The sequence below is a fragment of the Vitis vinifera genome, chromosome 5 (assembly GCF_030704535.1).
Source record: "Vitis vinifera cultivar Pinot Noir 40024 chromosome 5, ASM3070453v1".
NCBI classification, from domain to species: domain Eukaryota; kingdom Viridiplantae; phylum Streptophyta; class Magnoliopsida; order Vitales; family Vitaceae; genus Vitis; species Vitis vinifera.
In genome coordinates, this window is record NC_081809.1 from 6206679 (window position 1) to 6227716 (window position 21038).

The 21038-nt window shown below is 33.2% G+C and overlaps 1 protein-coding gene and 1 long non-coding RNA gene across 2 annotated transcripts; one reads left to right on the plus strand and one right to left on the minus strand.

The window, feature by feature from the left end:
• The first annotated feature begins 2528 nt into the window (after window positions 1-2528).
• LOC109122689 (uncharacterized) lies at window positions 2529-3213 on the plus strand. The gene is made up of 2 exons (XR_002030175.1): window positions 2529-2580; window positions 2679-3213. It is a non-coding gene; the product is annotated as an uncharacterized LOC109122689 (long non-coding RNA).
• Window positions 3214-6344: 3131 nt separating this feature from the next.
• On the minus strand, window positions 6345-9798 carry LOC100259585 (putative calcium-transporting ATPase 13, plasma membrane-type). The gene has a single exon (XM_002279593.4). It carries the CDS (start codon window positions 9552-9554, stop codon window positions 6519-6521), a length of 3036 nt encoding a protein of 1011 aa, XP_002279629.1. The 5' UTR covers window positions 9555-9798; the 3' UTR covers window positions 6345-6518.
• Window positions 9799-21038: the final 11240 nt, after the last annotated feature.

A 21038-nucleotide genomic window follows, 5' to 3' on the forward strand; every position in this document is an offset into this window, starting at 1 on the left:
TAAAAGCTTTTTGGAGGATAAACTATGAAACTTTGATGTGATCTGAATTTATAAAATATTTTATCAAATTAAAATAATAAATTAATTTTTTGATAATTTTATTCAATATTATAAAGTAAAAGAGTATTACAAGAAATAATTATAAAAGTTCATGTATTTTAATATATTTTTCAATTGATGAAAATAAAATTGATTTATAAAAGTTGATTTTTTTTTTTTTTTTATGTGAGTAAAAGCTGACTTTTCCCTTGCAAAAATCCTTTCATTTGAGATGTATTAAGCACGTCTTATAAAACAGTGCTTTGGTGGTTTTATTATAATTATTATTATTTCCCCTTAAGTTGCAGAAAACAACTTGCTTTTGATTTAGTCAATTGTAAAGATTCTCTTTTTTCAGTGCTGAAAATATAAAAAATAGAAAATTATTATTATTTCTATTATGATGCAAAATTAATATATATATATATATGCCAAGGTTGAAAAACATGATTTTTTGACTTGAAAATGAATTGTTTTTTGTTTTGATTGTTAATCATCAAATAATAATTTTGATGATTTAAGTAAGATTTAATTTATTGAATTCATGAACGAGTTTAATAATTTTTAAAAATTATTTAAATTTCAAATAATGAACCAATTAATATAAAAAAATTTATGGATAAAAATTAGTTTATAACGACTTTATTTATTATTATTTTTACATAAACTTCAAATTAAATATATTAGATTCATTAGTAAGTTTAGTAATTTTTAAAACTAATCTGAAACTCAGATAATAAACTCATTAATATTATAAATTTATGGATAAAAATTAGTTATAATGATTCTATTATGTTTTGGGCACATAATTATATTTTTACAATTTTTTATTATAAAAATAAATTTTAAATCGAGTCACATTTGTATTGAGTTTATTATGGGTTTAACAAATTTTAAAAATAATTTGAAACTAAAAAAAAAAAAAGATCTCATTGTTAAACAAAAAACAAAAGATCAATATATCACGAGACTTCACTGTGTCTTTCAATACACATAAATATATATTTTAAATTTAGGTAAATAAATTATAAATTAAGTAAGACATAATTAAGAATTTAGCTTCTTTAATAATTTAAAAAAAATTAAGAATAATTTTGAATTCAAAAAACTATTTAATTAATTACATATTAAATCAAAACATTTTATAATATTATGTTTATAATTTCAATACTAAATGTGTGCATAAAAATGAAAAAGTTGATTCATTTACATGATAAAAAAAGTTGAAAGATTATTCATTATTTATTTATTTTTAAATATTATTAAAATTATAATTTTAAATTATTTTTAACAAAAAGAAATTAGGAAGATGTAAATATTTTTATGTTTATAACTTATACTAAAATAATATATATATATATATATATATATATATATATATTAAAAATTATAATTTATGATTTTATTATCTTATTATTATTCTTGTTTTACTAAAAATTATTTATTTTTTAATTCTTTTGTAAATGCAAAAATATTTTTATTTTTTAATAAGGCTTGAATTAAATTTAATTTATATTATGTAAATTGAATTAACAATATTTATGCAATACATTTAAAAAAAAAATTAAAACAACTTATCCAAATAAGTTTTTTGTTTTATATTTTTAAAAATGATTTTAAAATAATTTACGAAACACCTTTATTTTTATAAAACACTAGAATATCTATTTTTTTTTTTGTTCTTAAACTTAAAAACAGTTTTATATATATATATATATATATAAACATGGTCAAACAAGCTATAATTTACTCACCATCATTATTTTTCATTTTCATCCAAAAATTTATTACATTTTTCTCCTTTTTTTTTTTAACCAATAAAGATACTTTTGCTTTCAAATGTTATTGATTAAGTCAAGGTGTTTTAAAAAAAATAAATCTAAAATATCCGGTGAATAGATCAACTAGTTTTTTATTATTTATTTTTTAAAAGGAAATAGTTGAAGAAGGTTGAGAGGTGGAGCTAGCCCTTTATTGTGAGTTTTTATCTCTAAGCGAATGTATCCGCAAAAAAATAATTATGTTTTCAATTTATATTCATGTTATAATATCAATTTTTATTTTTATAAAATTTAAATTTATTTAAATTTATGTTGTCAAGATTAAAAATAAAAAAATAAAAAATGAGTTTGACAACATATAAATTTATGTTGTCAAGATTAAAAATAAAAAATAAAAAATGAGTTTCACACTCAAAAGAGATGTATTGTATTTTGTGATAGATAACATAAATATACATCATAAATTTTTTAACAAAACATAAGAAGTAACTAAAATTCTATTAGTTAGTTATAACAATGGTGGAAAAATACTACATAATTTTTATCATGAAATTTAAATTTATTATTATTTTAAATAAATATAATTTTTTTAAAATTATTAAATTCAAATTTATTTTATATTTGTTTTCATATTTATTTTCTTTCTTTTTTTTGTTTTTTCCTTTTTAGTCATTGCTATATCATTTTCCATTTTTGGGTGGACAAATCCTAATAATGGGCACAAATGATATAAATGTTACAAAATTAAGCTCAAAGCTTGGTAACCTTATATATATATATATATATATATATATATATTTACGTAAGTGTCTTTACTATTTCGATTATTTATTCTTAACAGTGACCAGGTTTTTGCAGCAAATTCATGGCTGATCTTGTTTGAAACTGAAATACTGGGTTGGGAGTGTCTCGAATCCTGAGTTTCTTATACTTCTGATGACATTTGGAACTGCCCAATAACAATCGGCTACTACAAATGAGCATAGTTGTCTTCACATGGCTTGTGACTTTCTTGGTTCCTGGTGAGACAGGAGGATCAACCCTTCTTGACCGACAAAGAGGTCCCCCGCGTGAACCCAGGTCCATTCTCTAATGATACGCAATATATGATGATACCCAATTCAATTTTCTCATTTTTCTGGCTTCTTTGAACACCCCATTTGGATTTGGATTTTATGCATGCATGCATGCTACATGTTTGTTATAATTACATGCTCATATTTTGCAGATGTCACCTCTGCATTTTTATTTTATTTTTGTTTTATGCTTATGTTTGTTAAATAAATGACATAAGGTAATTAGTATGTGATAGAAAGCAGGTCTGGAACCAGGCCCCCCTCCTTCAACCTCAATAAGAGATCTTTGAATTTGTTGGACTTGGCTCCACCCTAAATGCAAATCTGAACCCTTGACATCCCTTAATGCGGATGCTAGTAGCGTTGGTAGACTACAAATCCAATATTGGTGAGAAAGGAATTTTAGTTGTCAGCAAAGAAAAAGAAAGACTGGAAATCTGAAGGTAGCTTTTTATCATGTTCCATCCATGAAATCCGTTTTAGGAGTTTTCTGACTGAAGTTTGGGTCTAGGTCAGATCTGAAAATTCCCAAGTTGAAATTCATACTGGGTGGAAAAATGTCCAAGACCCCAATTTTCCTGCCAACCTGGGAACAGGGGTCATGCATAAATAGCATTATATCCTTCTTTGTGAGGCACAACCTGGTTTTCTTTACACCTTGGGATTCAGTTACTACGCCTACCTCTGAGTTATGTGGGCTGTGTACTCGCTATTGCAGAAAAAAGGTGCTAGTCTTGGAGCTTGGAATGTGATACTTCCTGTTTGACTGTTTTAGGATATCTGATAAAAGCAAGTATATTTGTTCATAAGGAGAAAGGAAATTCTTCCTTGCTTAATCATCCATCCCACTGCATCAAGCAAGATGTGTTCACATCTGCCACTGTAATAACTACCCTGCATGGCTCTTTCCATCCCCAAAATTCTTGCGTTCTCCATCCCTCACATGCATAGCACATGCACATACCACCAGCCAACCTTTGTACCCTTCAACCAACCATGCGCCCTACCCCAACATGCACAACACATTGAGGTATGTGACTCTGATCTGTCTTGGAAGAGATGGTTGCTCTCATATTCATCTTCATTTGAGAAGCACATTATTATTTGAGCATCCTTTCTCAGAGGTTTTTCCTCCATTAACCAGGTCCTTCCAAATAGATAATGAGCTTTCCTGGTGCAATCCCGGATCTCAATGGCAAGGGAGGAGTTTCCTATTTTGCAGTCACTTCTGGGGGATATTACTGGCGGGAGTCCTCCCTAACACCTGTAGAGGAGTCATCTATTGAAGTGTCCTTTGAAACTAGTTTTTGTAATGGCCTAAGCCAGACTCAGGTAAAAATCTAGAGAGAAAGCTACCACCTTCCCTCCCCTCCTCCCACTCTTCTGCAGGAAATGAACTACTGAAAAAGGAATCCAAGCTGCTATAAGCAGTTCTTGAGTTCTCTACGCATGGTCATTATATCTAAGGAAGGAATGGAGAATCATTTATGAGTCTAGAATAAATTCTATCCTTAAGGCCCAATTTTTTCAATTTTTAATTATCTTTACTTGTTTCAATTGAAGGTTTGATGCTGTCACCAACATACTACATAGCATGTTGTGTGTTTGCTACATTTACCCACATTTTGGGATACTTTTGCTAAAAGTTCATGAACGATTGGGATATGTCTCAATTGCTTACGTTAGTTTTTTTTGGAGTTTCTTGTAGGTGAGACCTTATCTTGTTGTTTTCTTATAGAGATAAAAGCCCTCATAGGAATTGGATTCATTTTTCTAAAGAGGAAGTAGGTTCAGGATTAAGACACAGATGTTAAAGACAGCAGGAAAGGAAACACTGATAGAGTTTGGAAATCAGGAGTTTATTTTATGGTTCGAAGGAGCATGGAAACACAAATTTGTTTAATGGGCCATACAAAACACAAGAACTAACATGGCTTTCATGGCTTGGGTTTAGAAAGTGTATACTCAGAGCATGACTCGAAATTTGTACTCTTTATAATTTTTCATATGATTCATAGGATGTCTTTCTTTAGTTGGCATTTAACTTGGGAATGAAAATAATATTTGAAGACATGGGATCCAAAAATGTAATGGATGCTACATTTTCAGTATAATGTTTTGCTAGAGTTGATAATTTGACATTTCTTTCAAATTTTATTTCCAATATGCTTTGGTTATCTTAGAAAGTAATCAAAACTTAATGCATAACTATAAAAATTAGATTTCATTATAAATAAAGAAGAGAATAAAAAAATAGTTGTCTACTTCCCTTTTTAGTTCACTATGAATTGACAAGAATAAAAATAAAATTAAAAACTCAAGAAACCAAAGCAAATAAAATAAACACCAAATGCAACATGGGTAAAGGATCTTCCCAGTATTGCGAGATCTCATATCCTAGGATATCAAGACTTCTAAAGTTGTGTGTCTGAGACATGGTACTTAGATACTTGAATACAAAACACTCATTCCCTATTCAAAGTACCCTTGAACCAAAATACCCCAACAATGGAATTCTCACCTCTTTGAGGCTACATATGATTTACAAACCACAAAAACATCATTTTATTTTTTATAATGGTTTGTGATTTGTGATTACATGTGCATCAAAAGCTTCTGTTTGCTTGCACACAACACTAGTACCCATCACCAATAACCAGGACAGTAAAGACACCTTCTTGTAATCTATGTGTGGTTTAATAGCTGTTTGGTTGTGATTGTAAGAGTTAACAGCTGTTTTACAATGACTAGACATTTCTAGTTGTTCTTACAGTCGCACCATTCGATTGGTTTCATTATTCAAAAATTAGGTTTCTAGTGTTCGTTTGCATACACTTCATGTTTTCTACTTTTAAAATAGAAAATTATGTTAACTTCTACATAAAATACAAGAATTCTTAGAGACTTACTTTAAAAAGCTAATGATTTTATGAGTACTTAAAGAAACTAAAGTACTAAAAAAATTTTACTATCTAAAATTTAAAAATTTTTTGAAGTGATTTTTAAAAACATGCTAAGTCTAGACCTTTTATATAAAAGTTTTCATTTTTGGTATAGAAGTTCTTACTACTTTTATTTTTAAAAAACAAAAAACAAGAAGTGTATCCAAACATATACGGTTTTTCTTCTTCTTCTTCTTCTTAAATAAAGAAATCTAAGTTTGCTTCCATTGAAGCTATGGACTATTAAAATTGTAATGCTTGTATCACTTAATCCTCTTTTGTTTCTTTGGGCCTTTTATTTGATTAGTCTTGTAATCTCCATATGTTGCAGAATTTATAATATGCTGAACTTGAGACTGATTTTATTCTTTCCCTATACTGTTGATACTTGATTATTACATCTCCTCTGTCATCCTTGCCCTGACTTAATACCAACAAGAAGAAATTGTTGTCCAGGTTGACAATCACAGGGTTACATTTATATGAACTGAAACACAAAAAGCTTCATAAGAAATGACTATGATTTTTAAAAAAATTCATATAATTTTTGTAAGTTCAACCATACATCAATTACAAATCCACAATGAGGATGAAAAGAATAATCTAATACATGAATAGATACTGCTTTGTACAGGAAAGTTTGAGTATAAAAAATAATCTGTATATGTCAACCGATGCTCCTACCACTTTAGATAGCTTAGGAATGGTTTATCTGAAACAGGTATGCACTTGACAACCCAACCGATTGGCCAAGATGCTGCAGCAATTCCAATGCATGCACCCCATTGTCCCCAATCCAACCTCTCTGTATCTGCAAATTTCTTCAAAAACTCCACCATAACCACCTGAAGGATAATGGTTATCCCAATTATCCCCAGAAATAGCTTGTTCTTATGTAACCCCTTAAACACGTTCTTCTTCTCCAGCTTCCTTGCATTGAATTCATTGAAGACTTGGCAAAGCACAAAAGTATTGAATATCAAGGTATCCTTTACCTTCTCGCTCACCCCAAAGATTGATTGTCCTTTGAACTGTAGGGTCAAGAGGATGGCTATCTGATACAAAGCTTGGGCTAATAGATTCCGCCACATGACGTTGGAGATAAGTGGTTCCTTCCGACCCACGGGTGGTTTCTCCATTAGCTCCTTGGTGGGTTGCTCTGTGGCAAGGGCCAGGGCACCTAATGTGTCCATGATCAAGTTAACCCACAATAACTGCACTGCTGTTAATGGGACCTCACCAGCTGAAACTGCTGCCACAAAGTTGATTACAAGGGCTGCAACATTCACCGTCAGCTGAAACTGGATGAATTTCTGGATGTTGTCATAAACACATCTTCCCCATCTCAAAACTGTTGCCACTGAAGCAAAATTATCATCCAAGATGATGATATCTGAACTCTCCTTTGCAACTTCCGTGCCCTGAATCCCCATGGAAAGGCCTATGTCAGCTTCTTTTAATGCTGGTGCATCATTTGTGCCATCACCTGTCACTGCAACCACATGGCCTTTCTGTTTCAGGCACTGAACCATGAGAAGTTTATCAAAGGGAGAGGATCTAGCCATCACACAGATTTTATCAACTTTCTCCATCCTCTCCTCTGAGGTGTACTTCCGAAATACCTCACCTTCTACTACTGCTTCACTGTTTATGTCTTGATCGGGTCTCAGTATTCCACATTCAGTGGCTATTGCTCTTGCAGTGAAGACATTATCGCCAGTAATCATTTTGACATTCACTCCAGCGTATTGGCAATCCTCCACAGCTTTTCTCACCCCTGGTCTACATGGGTCCTTTATCCCCACAAGGCCAATGAGGGTCAAGCTGTCTTCTTTTAGCTTTTGCCGGCCTTCCCTAATTTCTTGTTCTTCCTCTGGAATTTGTTTATGTGCAAAAGCAATGCAACGGAGGCTGCTGGCGGCCATACCTTGAATTATTTGCTCAAATGTCATCCTTTCACCATCATCCAGTTCTTTCATGCTTCCAGAAGCATCATAGTAACTTGAACACATTGCTAATATCATCTCTGCTGCTCCCTTCCAGTGCACATGTATTTTGTTGTCAGCCTTCTTCCTCATCAAAATTCCGCTTCTTTTCTTCTCTGAATTGAAGGCTTCTACATGAAGAATGGTATAATTCTGCTTTAGTCTCTCCATGTCCATGTCAAGTTCCAGAACAGCCCAAGAAAGTAAGGCTTTTTCTGTGGGACTACCAGAGAACTCAAATTCAGATTTTGAAGTGGCCCTGTAAATGCTACCAGTTGTGTTCAAGGCCACTCCTTGTTGAATCAGCTTGAGAACGTTTGTCGCAATTGAAGAGGAATCTTCAACAGGTTCTTTTCCAAGCCAATACTTTGTCACCTTCATCTGGTTCAGAGTGAGGGTACCTGTTTTATCAGTACAAATTGTAGTTGCAGAGCCCATGGTCTCACAGGCGGAGAGCTTTCGAACCATAGCCTGGTCAGCCATCATTCTCTTCATTGAATAAGCAAGGGTGAGTGTGACGGCCAAAGGCAACCCTTCTGGAATTGCCACAACGACAATGGTAACTGCTGCAGCAATGATTCTGACCATGGCATTCACTATATCATCAGCCTTTGTCTTGCTGCCATTGAACTCCTGATTTCCGTTCTCATCTTCTGTATTCCCTGTGAAGTAGCGAACCACCAACACGAGAAGAACTAGAAAAGCAACAGCCAAACCAACCTTACCTATCGATGAAGTTAGCTTGTTAAGACGGGCTTGTAGGGGTGTCTGTTCATTATTGTCGCGGCTGATTGTGCTCATCATCTCCCCCCATGTTGTGTTCATACCAACAGAAGTCACAAGCATCTGGGCATATCCATCAGCCACTTTGGTTCCAGAAAACAAAAATGGATTCTGGCTGCTATTAATCTCTACATGGTCGCTCTCCCCGGTCATGCTGGATTCATCCACTTGTAGTGAATGCCCGGCCAAGAATAATCCATCAGCCGGAACTTGGTCACCAATTTTTAAGCAAGCCACATCTCCAACAACGATATCAAATATAGAAATCTTCTGACGATGCCCACCTCGAACGACTTCAACCTCGATGTTGTTGCTGACTTTAGACAACTTTTCGAACTGTCGGTTTTGCCTGAAGTTGCTCACAGCAGAGACAGAAATGACTAGAAAGACAGCAACGAATATGCTTCCACCATCATACCACCCTTCCTTCGGCCCGTGCTCTTTAATTCCGAAACCGAGGGAGAGTGTGGCACAAGCTAGAAGTATGAGAATGGTAAGATCCTTAAAAGCTTCCAACACAAAGTAGAAGAAACTTTTAGTAGGCGGCCTCGGGTATGTGTTTGAACCGAACGTTTCCTGCCTTTCAGCTACATCTTCAACAGCACCATGGATGCCACTTTTGGTATCTGTTTTTAGAGCATCAGCCACACCTTCAACTCCTCCCAATTTGCGAAGTTGATCTAAGTTTTTCTCTTTCACTACTGCAGTGAGACTTGTGTGATCAATGTTTGGGAAGGCAAGGTGGGGCTCAACACTGAGGACAACAAAGGAATGAGTAGAAACCGGGGGTTTGCTGCTCTTCTTCTTGTTGAGAAGAGAATGTAGGGCCCTGGAACAATAGATTGTAGCAAAGGCCAAGTGCCATCTCTTGTTGTGTCTGCCAAGGGTGGCTGGCACATCGAGTATGGACTCTCTGCAACTTGAGTTAACATGCAAAATGCTGGACATGCTTTTCAACAGAGAAAAGTATACGACAAAGATGATAAAGCGGAAACGAAGATGAATTATTTAACAAAGTAACACGTACCTAGCTCAATGAAAGAAGAGAGAAAACCAACGAAATGAAAATTAAAGCTATTATAGAGAAATTGTGTGAGATAAGAAGCATGAAATGGGAGGAACCACGTGAATGCAGAAGTGCTAAAGAGTTGAATGTTCTTATAAGGAGAATACTAATAGTCGGTGTTCAGAGACCCCATTGCATTGAATATGACGTGTTCCATCCTGTAACGTTCGTGTTTATTGGGTAGCGAATTCTTCGTGCCCAAGGAACTACATAATTAAATTGTAAGATATCTGAAATATGAAATCTTATGATAATAAATAAAATAAAAAATATCCTTCACTTTGACTAGTCAACGCGGTACCCAGAAATTTCCAGGAAGCGCTTACGAATTTACGAGGATCCCAAAACAGTCGTTAATAGCTCAGGCGATGCAATGGGTGATGGGGAAATGCTAATTTTTGAGGGTCAAAATGTTCTTCAACTCCACCTGTCGCCGCGTAAGGTTTGATGGATCTGGATAATCATTCGCTGGTTACAGGTGTAGATTCATAGCTTCATCGCGTTGTCTTCCTTTTTATCCAGTCGACAAACGGCGATATAAATGGAGTCAGTTAGACTTTACACTTGTTTCTAAATAATTCTAAAGATCTCTCCATCCTCATCGATCGGCACACAACCAGAAGAGTTGGCAGCTTCCACGTCTGGGAGCTAGAGAGGCAAGAACTAAGAAGCTTTGGTCCACAAGGCTCTGTTGGTATATATATCAGGGAATGTACAGTATAACTAAAATTGTTCAAAAGTTTTTCCCTTGTTCAGAAAGCCATGAGAGGAAAAGAAGAGGTATTAAACCACAGTAGGGGGATCATTCTTAGAGAAAAATTAAGAAATAAGAAGAAAACAAAATCTCAAGTTTGAATAGAATCTCATTTGCAAATACATAAATGGATTCTATCTGATTCTTTTTCATTTCTTTTTCCCAATTTGTTAGAAAAGTTAAATTCAATCAATGAGAATTTTAATCTGACATATTTATGATTCCTTAATGCATAGCCTTTTTCGTCCTACGACAACTTGTGGTGAGAAAAACTAGGATATTAGTATATTAAAATAAGGCCACGTCACTTATTAAAAAATATGATAACTTAGACAATTTCATGGAATGATGGAACAATCTTATCTTGGATAATCCCATATCATAAGCAAGACTTATATGCTAAAGTTTTGAGAAGTGGAAAGCACTACCAAGTTTCTTTTATTGTTACGACCAAGAAAGCACATATGATGGGAAGTGGGAACATGATCTAAATAATTTATTTATGTTCACACTAGACTTTGATTTTCTGACAACTTCCTCGTCAAATGTACAATAGGAATTAGGAAAGTGATGTGAAAAGGTTTTTAAATTGCAAGAAAAAAAAAATGGTGCATCATGGACCCCAAGTCCACGTGTATCTTTTGAAAGTGTTTGATATGAATAATCTTCCTTAATTTTGAATAAATTGGTCAATTAAATAATAATATGTTAATTAGATCAGGAAATTAATCATATTAATTCAAACAATATTTAATTTTACTTATATTAATTAAGAAATAAATTACATAATGAAATTGGATTATATTTAGATTTATATTTTTAAGTCAAGAAGAAAACATGAGAAAAACTTTATGCATGCAAATTAAGAGCTATTCTATTAATTATATCAACTCACCGCATGCCACACATAAAAAGAGGCCATCATAGTTTATTTAAAGAGAATCGGTTAGCCTATATTTGATTATTGAGAAGATTGGAATTTAAATTTTAGATTTTTTTTTTTTAATTTTCAACTACCCAATCTAGTCTTGTGTGTCATATAGAGAAGAATTTTATAGTCTTTTTAAAAAGTGATAAATTTAAAAAAAAAAATCTTAATTTTTTCAAGAACAATAAAAGTCTAAAAAAATTAACTTTATTTATTTATTTATATATAAGGTATCTTTTCTTCGGGCTTTAATGGAATTTGGCTTAGAATCTGTTTGACAATAAAACGTTTTTTAATCTAAAAAATGTTTTTTAAAAGAAATTAGATGTTTAACAAAATTTAGAAAATATTTTTAAAAATATGAAAAATCAGTATTGAAATAAGTGTTTTTCATTTAGTAGGTAATTCTCCTAAAAATATTTTTTAAAAAAAATACTTTCATTAAATATACTTCTGTCAAATACATTCATATGAAAATAAAAAAAATATGAAAAATTTAGTTATTTGACAAAATTTAGAAAATATTTTAAAAAATCTAAAAAATCAATAATGAAACAAGTGTTTTGCACTTAATAGGTAATTCTCCGAAAAATACTTCCAAAAAAACACTTTTACTAAAAATATTTCGAATAAAAATGATCTCAAACACACTCATGTTTCAAAATTTGTATTTATATGAAAATTTCCTAAAAAACCTCACCTTTCTTTGGTGCTTTAAATAACTTACATACTGAAATTGAGTCTCATGTACAATGAAAAGTAATAATTTATAAATAAATTTGTTCTCCCATATGATATGAAAAGAATTTTGTAAGGTATAATTATGTTAAAATTAAGGGTATATAAATCTATAATTACCTTAAGTCACATGTTTTGTATAATTAAGTTAAAATAGTAAAGTAAATTTCAAAATTGCTTTGAAGGTTATGTGAAGAAGTTATCATCCGAAAATACCTAACATACATTTAATATGATTTTTAGAAGGTGAGAATTTTCATCTCTAGCAAATGGATCTAAGGTTCATATAAAATTCATATTTGCCTCAAAGAATATAAGTTTTCACAATTAGATGATAGGTGTCTGATGAGCACTGCAACTATTTAATATATTAATATTTATCTTTTAAATACTCTTGATAATTAATATCTTAAAGTTCTAAAAAATTCATAAAATTAATAAATAAAATTATTCTTAAAATCTATTTTAAATTCCTATAATTTTTATTTTCTTTTAAACCGTAACTATTATCTTAATTTATTTTTCATTAATTTAACCTTTGATTATTATTGTTTTTTATTTTTAAAATTTAATTAAATGACTCTATAAGGCATATACAAACTTGCATATCATAAATTAATATATATGCTTTTCTTTTTATTTTCTTTGACCCTTTTTCATACCAAATTACTAAAACATCTATTTACACATATGCACAAATATTATATATATATATTTTCGCACCTATGCAAGATATTAGTATTAAATTAATATTTATAAAAATACATAAATATATTCATAATAGCATATTTATCGGGGCGTCTTGGTTAATACAAATATCTTATAAATATATAGACAATATGTGGATATAGGTACATGTATGTGAATAATATTTTTAATGGTTAATCTCAAAAACAAATAATGAGAAAATTAAGAAAAAAAACGTAAATAGATATGTGCGAACAGCAAAGACCTAAAATTTTCATGTACTTCGCATGCAACTTTGATATTTGTGAGATGTTGATGAAATTAAAAGATTCATCAACCCTTCACCATAATTGTCCCATTTTATAATTTTGATTTGATAATTGCCAAAAATTAGAAAGATAATAATTAATTGTAGTTTTAATTTTTTCTGTTACGTCAGTCCTTTTCTGTGGACCAGCCTAAAAAAAATGTATGAAAATAAAAGCTATTCTGTTGACTAGGTCCACCTGCCAGCCATCATTTCATATGCCACGTCGAGAGAGGCTAGCACATGTGATTTGGATATTCAACCAATCACATAAGATAATCTACAAAATCACAATGAAGTTTGAAGATAAGATGGAAGAAATGTCATATATATATATATATATATATATTTGGGTGTGTGTCTTTCCTCCTAACCTTTTTCCACATTATTCTTTTGACTTTTCAGCAAGCAAAACATTGTTAAGCTGGTCACGTAGCTAGAGCATGTGACACGGGGGGAAGCATACAAATTGGCAAAGAAACGACCATTGGCATCTCGGGAGGCCCCTCACAGACAGCGCAGTACAGGAAAGAAACAACAGTATCCTTGAAGTGCCAAAAAAATTATTGATATCAGGTTCACAAGAACTGAAACACTACATAAATCTAATGACTTGATCATAGATTGCGCATACGGTCGTACAGGGTCCACACTCGGCATGCCAAAAACATATAATCAATCTGATACCTGTGATCAATGTTAAGCTGGGGTAGGACTTCTCCATGATTGATGAAACAAGCCTCACCTCAAATAGTGGAAGACAAAAGGCCAGAGCTAGCTTTAAAGGAATAGAAGGGGATGCGAAGAAGAAGGCCTCAAACATGGCAAAGCCACCTAAAAAATGCTCTTTCCATTAGGGTTTTACCATCCTCATACTAGTAGCTTTTCTGCACTTTCTCTTGCCATTAATGAACATGGGCTGAAAGAAGGGTTACGGTGTGGAATCTTCCTTGTGGCTGTCTTTCTGGTCGATGATGTCCCTGCTGTTATGTTACTCAAGGAAAATAGGCAATTCCTCCAGTTATGATCTGATCAGGCCGACGACGATATCCAATTTGATTTTGTCTGAAACGGGTAGGCTAATAATAGGCAGAATCTGTCCTTGTCTTTTGGGGCGGCCAATTGATATACATGTCAGATGTTTGTGGGGAAGACATCCATGAGCAGTCTGCCGTGAATATATAAAGAACAGATACATACACAAGTCTGGCTCAACAACCTAACTTTATCCTTGATAATGCTGGTCTCCCAGTTGTTTTTGTGGTTCTTGTAGTGTCGTTGGTTTGCTACTTGAAACGTGGAATTCAGAAGATGAGAATGGGAATCAGGAGTTCAATAGCAGCAAGACAAAGGCTGATGATATAGTGAATGCTGTGGGGGGAATCGTTGTTGCTGCACTTACTATTGTGGTTGTAGCATCTTCAATTGCAGATGGCTTGTCGCAGTTGGCCACGCTCTATATTAATTATTCCGAATTAAGTAAGCTTCGGCCTCCAAGAATATAGGTTCTTCTACCACCATATGCTAGTAAAGGCCATAATATTGAACCTGGCATATTTGCTTGCTTTCGTGCTTCAGGAAAGGGGCTTTACACTATATGGCCTTTGACGTTCTGAGAATGGTGGTTGCTTCCTCCTGAAATCGTACTTGCACAAAAAGATCAGACTCTGGTGAGCATATGGCTTGCCGGGATCAAATGGTGGAGGCATGGAAAGAAATTATATTCATATTGAATTATTGCACATATTCCATCCTTCCACCCAGATCCAGGCGTTTCATGCTTGGCGAAGCGCTGTAATAACTTCTTGATGGATTAATCTGGGAGCGCATGTGGCATCTGAAAATAAAGCACTTTCTTCAGTAGGTTCTTACTGAGCGAAAGCTTCATCACTTTCATCTGGGTTCAACGAAAGGTTGCCCCTTTTGTCAATAAAAATGGTGGTGGCATCATGGCAGTGCCCATCAGCCTCTTCTAGACGCGACCCACAACAGCAAGCTTTCTGGAATTGCTACAACCACAATAGTAACTGCTGCAGCAACGTTCCCACCGCATTCACTGTATCATCAGACTCTGTCTTGCTGTCATTAAACTGCTCATTTCCATTCACAACTTTTGAATTCCCCAACGACACTACAAGAACCAGAAAAGCAAGAGAGACCAACAATATCCATAAAGCCAGCTTGTTGAGCGAGACTCATAAACTTGTCTGCTCATTATAATCGCAGATGATTGTGCTCATGGATCATCATAAGCAACAAGCATTCCCGCATATCCATTGGCCTCCTTTCCAAGAAAACACAACAGCCTCCCTTGTGTTAGAAAACAAGAATGTTTTCTGTGAGAATTTCAGCTTGATGATATTGCTGCCTATTGTCCAAATCTGCCGATCGAAACCACCAATTTCAGACAACATCAACCCAGATTTCTGAGTTGGACAATTGCCTGTTTTTTCTGAAATATTTACTGCAGATTCAGCAAATGACTAAAAAGATAGGCAACAAATATTCTTCCTCTTTAGCATCACCCTTCTCTCAGCCCATGCTCTTCAATGCCAAACCCATTGGGAGAAAGTGCAGCACTAGCTACAAGTGCGAGAATGGTGGATCCTCAAAAGCTTCCCCAAAGAGCGGAAGAGGCTCTTTTAGGTGGCTTATAAAACGTGTTCCAACCAAAATTTTCCAGGTTAATTGGCATCCACCAACATCTTCAGCATCAGCATGGGCTCCATTTTTCGCAGTGGCAGCCAGAGATACGCTTTCAAGCACTCCTCCAGATTTAATATGCCATCTAAGCTTTCATCCTGTACTATTTCTTGTGATTCGCACAGCATCATTTAGAAGAGAGATAGAGAATACAAGATGCCATTGCTGAGTAAATTTACAAAGGGTGTTTGGCAGATCTGAGGAAGGACAATATGCACGCGCTCTTTCATATCTTTCCGGATACGAAGAGCGTGATATTTCATTGGCACAATCACTGATCAGAAGCAAAAGAGACAAAAGTATTGCGTGTGGAAATGTAATTTTAAAGAAGAAACAAGAAATGCTAAGAATTTTGGAGATGGAGGAGGCTTTGAGAACTGCAGTTGTTGTGGGGAAAAAAAGGTATATATATATATATGGAGTGATTGGGGAGATGCCTTTGAGTCATTGACTTGACTCTTCCTCACCCTGCGTCACATGCAGCGTCCGAGCCCTTTCCTACGAACGCGCCTTGTGGCTTCATGCTTTCTAGTCAAGTGGCAGCTACAAATGCGGTGGGCTGCGTCCAAAAAGAATTAGAATTGAATTTTCTGTGGCCACTCAAATATTGTTGATAATTTCATTATTTTTCATTGTATATAATGACTTCGGTTTATAAACCCACACATTCAACTTGCATTATTTATTCTTTTTTATTTTTTATTTTTGTTCTCTTGACTGCCACCAGGATTTAGATATTTGGCTGGTGGACCACAATTGGGTGGGTCATCATAGGCTGGCCTACTTCAATTTGGTCCATCTTATGGAACCAGCAGATAGGCTAATATACTCGTAAGCTGAAACCAAATATGCAGCAACCTTGATTTCCATCTTAAGAGAAAAATAGTATGGCCTGAAAGCATGAATATATGAAAATAACCAAAAGCCGCAGAGAAGGAAACTCACTACTGATACATGGAGAGGTTGAGAATCCTTTCACACGGTCTTTAGGGGCCGCCCACGTGGGAAATTAAAAAACAAAGGCGTTTTGAAATGGCTGGCATGAATCAAATAATAGGTTTTAAATCCCATTCCCACCATAGGTCCAGATTCCTTTGTCATAAATGTCATATCCCCCCCTCCCTTCTTTCAATAAGAAATAGAAAAAGCAACAGCCAAGTGCCAAGCCCATTACCAACTTTCTCGATTGAGCGGGAATTATAAGCGCACAGGCTCGTCATAATTGGAGCTAACTGTGGTAATTGACATGATCTCTCGCCCCCATATGCATCTGTGCCAGCTAGGGATGGGAGCAGGGTGGGTTCGAACAAGTTGTCCCATGCTAACCCTGTCCCATTTATTCAAAATTACTCTCATTCTCGTCCCATTTAAAAAATTAAACGAGACGGGATGGGGTGGGACAGGGCGCCCCATTTAACTTTTTTTTTTTTTAATTTAAATTTTTATTTTAAAATTACTTTAAAAATTTTTAATACATTAAATATAATTTATAAATAATTAAATTATTATATTTTTTATAACTTATTTTGTTAAAAATATTTTATTATTATCTATATATTAAAAATAGTAAAATAAAGATTAAATTAAATTAATTTTAAAATTTAATTTTATATATAATCGGGACGGGGTGAGACGGGACAGGGCAATACTTGAATCTGCCCTGAATTTAAAAAAAAAATTTCAAACCCGTCTCAAACCCTTTTATTAAAATTGAACCTTGTCCCATTAAGGACGGGGTGGGTCGGATATTCGAAAAAACCAGCCCCATTTCCATCCCCATGTACCAGCAACAACTGATACTGGTTGGTGCTCCCAATTTCCAACTTATCACACTCATCTCCTTGCGCCAAATGCCCTTCTAAGCATCATTCATCATTGGGAACTTGATCTTCAATAGGTAAGCAAAAATCTCTGGCCAAAGATTTTTGTGACTAAATTTGCTGATACTGTCCTCACAAGTCACAGGTCTGAACATTAATCACTTTCAATTGGTCATACCTTCAAATTAGGCCACATATATATATATATATATATATCTATATATATATATATTAATTTAGCTATAAAACTTAAGTGAAACTATTAATCTTTTTATATTTTTCATTAGCCATAAAAAAAATTATTAAATACCTGTTTCCTGTTTTTTATTTTTATTTGAAAAATAAATCCCTTTATCCTTTTTTTTTTTTAAATTATTTTCAAAAATTTTGAAGCTTGTGATAATAATTTTTTTTTAATATCTTAATTTGATAAAGTATAAAATAACAAATATATCTAAACCACAGAACAATATATTTTTCTTTTTCCATTTCTTACTTGGGTATAGAGAATACAAAGAAAAATTTTAATACTTTTTCTCCTCTTTTTATCCTACTATTTAGATATTAAAAAGTTATTTTATACGTTTTAAAAAAAAAAAAAAAATTAAATCTGACTTCCCAACACCCGTAAGTGCCAATAGATTATGAATATCAGATTCACAAGAAATTGAAATAGTCCACATGACTGATAACTTGTTTCATAAATTAATCGACCTGACCCATAAAAGAAATACTATCAACTCTTAATGTTTATAAGAAAAAGTTGTCAATTCATGTGATAATCACATAATGAGTTTGACTTTCACTCCAATTATATAAGTATTTGGGCTACAGAAAGAACATAGGATAAGAATCATAAAAACAATCAAAGAGGAAAAAGAAGAAACTTTTCTCTCGTCTTCAGGTACATTAAGAGCTAAACTAATTGAACTTGTAAAAAAAAAAAAAATCAATTCCAATTTAATTTAATTTTATCTTATTTGAACCAAAAAATCATAATTGGAGATTGTAGGTAAAAAGCTTAGACAGTACTATAACAAAGTGATTTAGAGCCTATTCATGGATATATTGTTTAATCCAATGGCATGAGTTGTTATTATTATAGTCCATATGAGTTATATTAAGTAATTCAATAACAAAAAACTGTTATGTTACTGTTGTATTAGATAAGGAATTTCGACTACATAACTTGAGTAGATTAAGTTACATCAAAACATACTAATGTTTCTGTTCACCGGTCAAACTAGGATTGATTAAATCAACTCATTTCCTTGAGAAATCGAGTAACCGTTTCCCATGGGAAATGAGAGTTCGAATATTGGCTCATCACAGAGGGAAATATTTTTCTGTTATTTAGGCACATTTTCCAAGGTGATCCACATGTTAGAATGGCAAATCTATAAATAAGAAACATCATCCCATGAAAAAGATCAAACAAATTATAACCAATCATTAAATACCTTGCCAGTAAAATCTAGTGGGACAAAACTTGGACGAAGGAAAAAAGAGTGCAATATATCCATATTAGCATTCCCCCCTCATGTAAACATGATTATGATTTCTTCAACATTTCAAATGGTAAATCTCTCAATCTTCGTATTCCAATGTCATACCTTAACTTTTTCAATGTGGTCGAAGGTAACGCCTTTGTGAATAGATTTGCTAGATTATTGCATGACCAAATTTGTTGAATATCAATCTCACATTTCTTTTGGAGCTCATGAGTATAGAAGAATTTAGGAGAGATATGCTTAGTTCTGTCACCTTTCATGAATCCTCCTTTAATTTGTGCAATACAAGCAACATTATCTTCATGTAACATAGTTGCATTGCCTCTGATGGAAGGTAGTCCACATGTTTCTTGTATATGTTGGATCATTGACCTTAGTCATACACATTCACGACTTGCTTCATGAATTGTAAGAATTTCTGAATGATTTGAAGATATGACTACCATTATTTGCTTGATTGATCTCCAAGATATTGTCGTTTCACCATAAGTGAAGACATATCCCATTTAAGATAGAGCTTTATGAGGATCTGAAAGATATCTTGCATCTGCATACCCAATCAATTGTGATTTTGATTCTTTTGAATAATATAAACCTATGTCACTTGTTCTACGAAGGTATCGCAATATATGTTTAATTACATTCTAATGCCTTTTAGTTGGGGAAGAACTCTATCTTGCTAGTAAGTTGACAGAGAATACTATGTCTGGTCTAGTACAATTTGCAAGACACATTAGTGCACCGATTGCACTAAGATATGGTACTTCTGGACTAAGCAATTCTTCATTTTCTTCTTTAGGACGAAATAGGTCTTTGTTCACTTCAAGTGAATGAACAACCATAGGGGAATTGACTGGATGTGATTTGTTCATATAAAATCGTTTTAGTACTTTCTCTATATATGTCGATTGATGGACTAATATGCCATTTGAACAATGCTTGATTTGTAGGCAGATGCAATATCTTGTTTTCCCCAAGTCTTTCATTTCAAATTCCTTTTTTAAATAATTGGATGCTTTTGTGAGTTCTTCAAGAGTTCCTATAAGGCTTAAATCATCCACATACACTGCAATTATTGTAAGCCCAAATTTTGATTTCTTGATAAAAACATATGGACAAATTGAATTATTCATATATCCTTCTTTTAACAAATACTCATTCAAACGATTATATCACATACGTCTGGATTGTAATCCATACAAAGATCTTTGTAGTTTGATTGAGTACATGTTTCGAGGTTTTGGATTAGTTGCTTTAGGCAATTTGAATCCTTTAGGGATTTTCATATATATGTCACTATCTATAGACCCATATAAATAGGTTGTAACAACATCCATAATACGCATATCTAGTCCTTCAGAGACTATTAAACTTATCAAGTATCGAAGTGTGATTGCATCCATTACAGGAGAATAAGTTTCCTCGTAGTCTATATCAGGTCTTTAAAAGAAACCTTGAGCAACAAGTCGTGCTTTATATCTTATGATTTCATCATTCTCATTTTATTTTTTCATAAAGACCCATTTATATCCAACAGGCTTTATGTTTCCAGGTGTTTGAACTACAAGTCCAAATACCTCTCATTTTGTTAACGAGTTTAGCTCTGTTTGGATTGCTTCTTTCCATTTTGGCCAATCATTCATTTTTCGATATTCATTCATAGTTTGTGGTTCTTGATATTCATCATTTCTCATGATGTCCATAGCCACTTGGAATGTGAATATATTATCTATGATAATGTCACTACGATCCTCTGTTTCTCCCGTGTGACTCATTGAGATCTCTTCAGTTCTAGATATCGGTATTTGATCAATTTGTGCCTCTTCAAGAGCTAATTGTTTGTGAAGTTGGGTTTCATCATTTGACCCTTTCATATTTGTGAACTCTTCAGGAGTACTAAGTTTTTCATATGTTGTTC

What these genes read in the sequence shown, in the direction of transcription:
- LOC100259585 (XM_002279593.4), bottom strand. Translation starts at nt 9,554, where the DNA reads ATGTCCAGCATTTTGCATGTTAACTCAAGTTGCAGAGAGTCCATACTC.